This window comes from Anolis carolinensis, chromosome 4 (assembly GCF_035594765.1).
Source record: "Anolis carolinensis isolate JA03-04 chromosome 4, rAnoCar3.1.pri, whole genome shotgun sequence".
Classification (NCBI taxonomy): Eukaryota; Metazoa; Chordata; class Lepidosauria; order Squamata; family Dactyloidae; genus Anolis; species Anolis carolinensis.
This window is the reverse complement of record NC_085844.1, coordinates 175,706,317-175,714,635: the sequence shown is the minus strand read 5'-3', so window position 1 is coordinate 175,714,635 and position 8,319 is coordinate 175,706,317. Positions and strand designations below refer to the sequence as shown.

At 38.2% G+C, this 8,319-nt stretch overlaps 1 protein-coding gene across 4 annotated transcripts in view; it reads right to left on the bottom strand.

Annotated features, from left to right (window-relative positions):
* Positions 1–4,541: 4,541 nt before the first annotated feature.
* Positions 4,542–8,319, bottom strand: part of LOC100565827 (NADH-cytochrome b5 reductase-like) — a 28,496-nt gene continuing 24,718 nt past the window's right edge. For all 4 annotated transcript variants that reach the window (XM_008109406.3, XM_062979618.1, XM_062979617.1 and 1 more), the window contains 2 exons: positions 7,101–7,304; positions 4,542–4,783 (listed from right to left, as the gene is read on the bottom strand). In XM_008109406.3, coding sequence (XP_008107613.1) covers positions 4,580–4,783; positions 7,101–7,304 — 408 coding nt within the window. In that variant the 3' untranslated portion in view covers positions 4,542–4,579. The remainder of the gene's footprint in view (positions 4,784–7,100; positions 7,305–8,319) is intronic.

Genomic DNA, 8,319 nt, shown 5'->3' with positions numbered 1-8,319 from the left:
GGGAGAGTTTCTTTCCCCACTCAGACTTCCAGTCCTGGGAGAAATCTGGAGTATATTGCTATTTCTGATTAGCAATATACTCTGGATTTTTCCCTGGGCTGGAGGCCTGAGTGAGGGAGAGTTTCTTTCCCCACTCAGACTTCCAGTCCTGGGAGAAATCTGGAGTATATTGCTATTTCTGATTAGCAATATACTCTGGATTTTTCCCTGGGCTGGAGGCCTGAGTGAGGGAGAGTTTCTTTCCCCACTCAGACTTCCAGTCCTGGGAGAAATCTGGAGTATATTGCTATTTCTGATTAGCAATATACTCTGGATTTTTCCCTGGGCTGGAGGCCTGAGTGAGGGAGAGTTTCTTTCCCCACTCAGACTTCCAGTCCTGGGAGAAATCTGGAGTATATTGCTATTTCTGATTAGCAATATACTCTGGATTTTTCCCTGGGCTGGAGGCCTGAGTGAGGGAGAGTTTCTTTCCCCACTCAGACTTCCAGTCCTGGGAGAAATCTGGAGTATATTGCTATTTCTGATTAGCAATATACTCCGGATTTTTCCCTGGGCTGGAGGCCTGAGTGAGGGAGAGTTTCCTTCCCCACTCAGACTTCCAGTCCAGGAAGAAATCTGGAGTATATTGCTATTCTTGATTAGCAATATACTCCGGATTTTTCCCTGGGCTGGAGGCCTGAGTGAGGGAGAGATTCTTTCCCCACTCAGAATTCCAGTCCTGGGAGAAATCTGGAGTACATTGCTATTCTTGATTAGCAATATACTCCGGATTTCTCCCTGGGCTGGAGGCCTTAGTGAGGGAGAGTTTCTTTCCCCACTCAGGCTTCCAGTCCTGGGAGAAATCTGGAGTATATTGCTATTTCGGATTTCTCCCTGGGCTGGAGGCCTTAGTGGGGCCTCTCCAGTATTATTATTATTATTATTATTATTATTATTATTATTATTATTATTATTATTATTATTATTAACATTGAGGATGGGTGGCCATCTGTCAGGTGTGCTTTGCTGTACTTTTGGTGCACAAAGGCAGAAGGGGGTTGGACTAAATGGCCCAAGGGTCTCTTCCAACCCTCTCCATTATTTTATTATTATTAGTAACATTGAGGATGGGTGGCCATCTGTCAGGGGTGCTTTGCTGTGCTTTTGGTGCACAAAGGCAGAAGGGGGTTGGACTAAATGGCCCAAGGGTCTCTTCCAACCGTCTCCATTGTTTTATTATTATTATTAACATTGAGTCTGGGTGGCCATCTGTCAGGGGTGCTTTGCTGTGCTTTTGGTGCACAAAGGCAGAAGGGGGTTGGACTAAATGGCCCAAGGGTCTCTTCCAACCCTCTCCATTATTTTATTATTATTAGTAACATTGAGTCTGGGTGGCCATCTGTCAGGGGTGCTTTGCTGTGCTTTTGGTGCACAAAGGCAGAAGGGGGTTGGACTAAATGGCCCAAGGGTCTCTTCCAACCGTCTCCATTGTTTTATTATTATTATTAACATTGAGTCTGGGTGGCCATCTGTCAGGGGTTCCTTGCTGTGCTTTTGGTGCAGAAAGGCAGAAGGGGGTTGGACTAAATGGCCCAAGGGTTTCTTCCAACCCTCTTTTTTATTATTATTATTATTATTATTATTATTATTATTATTATTATTATTATTATTAACATTGAGGCTGTATTTGTTTCTTTTTTTAACCTCAAAATAAAATATGTGCCATGTGCATAGGCATTTGTTCATAGTTTTTTTAAAAAAAAACTATAGTCCGGCCCTCCAACGGTCTGAGGGACTGTTAAATGGCCCCCCCGTTTAAAAAGTTTGGGGACCCCTGATCTAGACCTTTTGATGCAGCTCAAAATCTCATTGGCTGTTTAGTTCCTGTATCACATTGTTGGCTCATGTTCAACTTGTTGTCCACTAAAACTCCAAGATCTCTTTGACATGTAGTGTTGTTGGGTCAGGTGTCCTGAGTCAGTGGAGCCATTCGTGGGCACTCCTTGGGTTCAGTCGCTTAACCAATTACAGGTCCATCTAATAGTATTTCCTAGCACACATTTGACTAATTTGCTTGCAAGAAAGTCATGGGGGACTTTGTCGAAGGCCTTACTGAAATCAAGATATGCTACATCTACAGCAGCCCCTGTATCTACCAAGCTTGTAACTCTATTGAAAAAAGAGATAAGATTAGTTTGGCATGACTTGTTTTTGAGAAATCCATGGTGACTTTTAGTAATCACAGCATTTCTTTCTAAGTGACTGCAAACTGCCTCCTTAATGTTTTGCTCCAGAATCTTTTCCTGATATTGATGTCAGGCTGACTGGACAGTAATTGTTTGGGTTCTTTTTCCCTTCTTGAAGATAGGGACAACATTTGCCTTCCTCCAGTCTGCTGGGACTTCTGTTCTCCAAGAATTCTAAAAGATTATTGCTGGTGGTTCTGCAATGACTTCTGTTAGTTCCTTCAATACTCTTGGATGTAGTTTATATGGCCCTAGAGACTTGAATTCATTTAGAGATGCCAGGTACTCCTGGACTACTACTTTACTTATTTTGGGTTGCATTTTCCCTATTACCTTGTACGCTCCGTTTTGCTCAGGTTGAACCCCAATCGCCTTTTGGGAGAGGATTGAGGCAAAGAGGGTATTGAGCAGCTCTGCCTTTTCCCTATCTCCTGTTAGCATTTCACCACCTTCTCCTCAAAGAGGCCCTATCATTTCTTTTTTCTTCCTTTTTCTACTGACATAACCAAAGAATCCCTTTTTATTGGTTTTAATCTCCCTGGCTAGCTTGAGTTCATTTTGTGCCTTAACTTCACACAACTTTTACCTACATATGCTGGTTATTTGTTTGAATACCTCTTTGGTGATTTCCCCCCTTTTCTATCTCTTGTGCATGTCTCTTTTAAATCTTAGCTCAGTTGAAAGTTCTTTGGACATCCATTCTGGTTGTTTTACACTTCTCCTATTTTTTTTCCTTGCTGGCACTGTTTGCAATTGTGCCGTCAGTACCTCACTTTTAAGAAACTCCCATTCATCATTAATCCCTTCTTTTTTAGTATTCCTGTCCATGGAATCACACTCAGTATTTTATTAAATTTTATGAAGTTAGCTCTCCTAAAATCTAGAATGTGTGTTTGACTTCTCTTAGTTTCACCCTTCTTTTATATCAGAAACTCTAGGAGCACATGATCACTCCCACCTAAGGATCACACCACTTCCACTCCATTGACCAGATCATCAGTTTTGGTTAGGATCAAATCCAGAATAGCCGATTCCCTTGTTGCCTCTTCTACCTTCTGGACAATAAAACTGCCTGAAAGGCAAGTGAGGTATTTGTTGGATTTTGTACTCTTAGCAAAGTTTGTTTCCAACAAATATCAGAGCAGTTGAAATTCCCCATTACTACTATGTCTTTTCTTTCTGCATGTTTGGTCATCTGGTCTTGTGGTCTGTAATGTGGCCTTCCTTTTTTCTTACTGCCTCTTGCATTATCAAGCACTATAGTCTTTTCTGATGAGTTGTGCCATCATATGATGTGACCAATGTACAATAGCTTATGTTTGGTTATTTGATCTGGGGAAAATTTTGGCTTCATTTGCTCTCTGTATTGATCTTTTAGGCAGAGCATGGTATTTGTAGAACTCTCCTCCAGTACAGTATCTCAAAAAACTCAATTCTCTTTCGTTAGCTTTGTTAATTGTCCAGTTTTCACACCAATATATAAAAATATTTCATATATTACAACATCCATCTTCAGCAGAGTTAGCAGCAATGGAAATGATAGTTAATTCTGTGAATTCTGATCTATGGTCCCAGAACATAAGTAAAACTCTTGTGATGCTGATAGAACAATCTCAAGCCTGTTTACATAGGGCCCTTCCAGACAGGCCCTATATCCCAGGATCTGATAATCTGTTTATCCTAGATTATTTGGCAGTGCAGACTCATATAATCCAGCAGAAAACCTGGGATCAGATCCTAGGATATAGGGATTGTCTGCAAGGGCCCTTAGAAGTGATTCAGACTACTCAGATGCTCTTTACAGTCTTCCTAAAGTGTGTATCCATGCAAGATAATTCGTTTTTATCCATAGAGCTTTGAAAAGTTACTTTTTTGGACTACAACTCACAGAATTGAAAAGTCCAGTTGTACAGACATGGAAGGAGTCATGGCTACCTCTAGTCAAGGCATTATTTTTCTGGAGAGAGCCAGTGTGGTGTAGGGACAGGACTCCAGGGTTCAAAGTCTCCTTGGCCACAGAACTCCACGGGGTGGATTGCACTCTCCCAGCCTCAGGTGGGAGCAATGACAATTTCACCCCTCAACAAAAAGTAATATTAAGTAAGTAAATAATAAGTTTTTCTTGGCATCACTATATTTTTCTTGGCATCACTAATATTAATTAAATCAGGTTAAAGTATCAGCTCAATATTCTCCCCTATGTCCCTTGAAATAGACCTAATTGTTGGCCTCACTTTATTATCTGCTAACTTATAAGATTGCTTTGAAAATTGATAACACAAACATGAATAGAATGATGGAACTTATCATCTGTAGTTATTTGTAGCAAAGATGTATCATTTACTTCAAATTCTTTAAAATATAAAATATGATTCTTCTCCAAGACCAATAGCTTTCAAATATTTTTCCATATCTTCACTAAATGTCACTGAGCCACATATCAGTACAAAAGGTTGTCTTCTACATGTTTTCATCATACTCTTAATCAAGTCTTCATTTATTCGACCAATGTGTGTCTTCTCTCGAAAGCTCCATGGCAGATTTTCAAGTGAATGTTCCTGAAGAGGCAAAAGACATGACACATTTACAAAATTATGTCAGGAAATATGGTGAATACTATATTTATTAAAGGAGATTGGGAAACATCAAAAAACACTTATGCTCTGCAAAGATTTTCTCTGTAACTTCACTGAGACCCCTTCTACACTGCCATATATCTCAGGATCTGATTACAGATTATCTGCTTTGCATTGGATTATATGAGTACACTGCCTGATAATAATCTGGGATCAGATCCTGGGATATAGGGCAGTGTAGGTCCAGCCTGAGAGAGATCTATGTATATTCATCCATCATTTAATAGGTAACTTGTCTCTACAGTTAGGGGAAGGAAGTTTTAATGTACAATAGTCTTGCTAATCTTTATAAACGGCTGCATAAAAGTATACTCTTCAACTGTCTAAATTTATCTTAAGCTACTCATAACTATGTTTAGATGGATCTATCACTTTTGTTTTGTTTTTTAAGGCTAAGTGTAGACAAATTAAACAGAAAGGTTTATTCTTCCTGACTAATAATTTCCAATCCCAATTATCCGAGTGCAAAGATGTAGAAATTATAAACCATGCTGGCATGTCCCAAGAGGGCGTAATACACACACACACACACACACATATACAGTAGAGTCTCGCTTATCCAACATAAACGGGCCAGCAGAATGTTGGATAAGCGAAAATGTTGGATAATAAGGAGGGATTAAAGAAAAGCCTATTTAAAGTCAAATTACGTTATGATTTTACAAATTAAGCACCAAAACATCCTGTTTTACAACAAATTGACAGAAAAAACAGTTCAATACACGGTAACGTTATATAGTAATTACTGTATTTACGAATTTAGTACCAAAACATTGCAATGTATTGGAAACATTGACTACTGAAAGGCTATGTTGGATAATACAGAACGTTGGATAAGCAAAGGTTGGATAAGCGAGATTCTACTGTGTGTCATACACACACACACACACACAGAGGGAGGGAGGGAGGGAGGGAGGGGAGAGAGAGAGAGAGAGAGAGAGAGAGAGAGAGAGAGAGAGAGAGAGAGAGAGAGAGAGAGAGAGAGATCTGTTTTGTGATATGCAAATCTATCTCTCCTTACAAGCCATAATTTGTTCACTAGCCACAAACTACAATCTGAAACCATGGGAGTGGGTTGATTTGCAAACTCTGGCTTTCATTTCTCATGAACAGGAGGTGATAAAAGAGGCAGAAAACATGGAATTCAGGAAAACAAGGTTTCTTTGGTTGCCTGCCATGCATAGTGTGTCTTCTGACAAATTAGGATTCAGCAATAAACCTTTGTTTATTATGTTGTATCACAGTTTAGAACATCAGAATAAAGAAATATATTGTCAGATGAAGGCACTGAGATCCAATTGTACCTGCCCAGTTGCAAGTCATGCAAAATATGTATGTATTTTTACTTTGCCCCTATAACTAGGATTGAGTCATATTCTATTTTCTCCATAAATGGGCATCTAATGGAATACTACGTCTTCAAAAAGTATTCTAAGCAAACTCTTCTTGCATTACCTTGATAAGGGCATCACCTGGCTTGAAGAAGAAAATTGATTTGAGTAACCTTCTTGTTGCCGGTCCTGACTTAGGATCTGCAGGTCAAGGACTGAGCCACTTTGAGTTGATATAGATATACAGGGCAGGCCAAAAGTCACAAAGAAATTTCAATATTTAGTAACTCCTTTATTTTTTGTTTTTAATTTACAATATCATAGTAGCATATACAGTATATATAGGTGATTACATCATATTATGTGTAAAATATTTTCACCTTTTTGAACAGTTATTAAAACATCAGATGCTTTTGTGACTTTTGATCCACTTAGGATTTCGTGTGTTCAGATTAATTCCTCACAATACCCGGAATTTAGCTTACAGTTAAACAGGAAAACAAATAAATAAGGCAACCTTAAGGTATATTTAACATTCTGTTTTGAAGGAATGTCAACTTTTGATCAAAATATAAGCATCTAAGCTTACACTTTAATAATCTCGAGGTGATAATCTTTGGGTACTGACTGATTTTCTTTTACTTTTAAATTGACACACTGACTCAGTTATCTTATAAGAAAATAATAGGAATTCAGATATCCACCTTGTGTTAATGGGTACAGATCCATCAAACTGAATGTTATTATCATAGACCAGTAGTGCCTCACGTGTATTACTAAAACTGAACCTGTATTCTCGTACATATGAGCCAGTTGCAATCCCCATAGTCAGAATGCTCATATATATCAAATGTTTCATATATTATCATACAGGTATAGGGAGAGGTACACTCCTATAGGAATATTACCTGGCTTAATACATAAAATGTCCTTATGTTCCAAAACTGAGACTGTTCTTGTAGGCGAGACTTCAAGTAAATGTTTTCAAATGTCCTGAAACAGCCCACTAGGGTTACAAATGTTTCGTCATCCTCATTGTCTGTGATGTACTTAAGGATAGGAAGCATTGGTGCCAGTCCAGTACCAGAAGCAAGTAGAAAAAGTTCTCCATACTAGAAGTAATGCAGAAGATGAAAAATCTGTTTTAATAACTGGAAATGGAACAGCTGCTACATGAAATGAATGTATGCTGCAAATCTGTCATTTTAAACTTCAAAACCTTTAATATCTGTGGACTCTGTTTACCACCTTTATCAATTTCATTCACTGTTTAAGAGAGGATTCTTGATTTTACATCCTATGCAACATTTTAAAAAGGATCCAGAAAGAGGCATTATTGGAAGATACCCCACAGTTGCAGATTTTTCTTGAATTATGTCAAAGTTCAAGTCCAAATGTTTTTCAAACAGACACTTGAGATGGATAATAAGCAGCTGAGGTAATTTAGATTTAATATGTTATTAAATTTAACTTGTGCAATTTCCACCTATTCTTTGGTGGGATAAAAATTGAACTAATAGGATTGCAACACTTAAGCTGATTAATCAGGTAAATTAATTGCGTGACAACTTTTAATCAACTAAGAAAATGCACTAGATTAATTGATACATAGGGGATTTTTGTACATTCACACAATATTTTGAATACAAATACTTTAAAAACGCAAATAGCATGCATCATCTTTAACAGCGCATACTCTCTTTACTCTCATGCATGAAATATTCTCACATACTCCCTAACGATGCATTTTAAAAGCTGAATTTTAAAAAAAAAATCTAAATCAGGTGTTTACTTTTAGAAATGATAAATACTTTAAAAATATTATTAAAACATTGTTTTCTTCTGTGACAGAGGTGGTTAACTCTATGTCATGGTAGTTCTGCAGAGTACTATAGGACTCATTCTCACTGATGTGAGAAAGGCAGGACAAAAAGTAAGCAAGTCAATAAATAAATAAAATATGTAAGGAACAAGTGGAAGAGGGTTGAGAACACAAGGTGAGGTGAGGTAAGGAAGACTGAGCACTGTGAGAGGTGGAGTGCAGAAAATAAAGGACACTGCAAGCGTGTCAACAGATGTAACACGCAGGTGGGAGACTGAACTGTGAGTGTGTAAAGAGTGTGTAAG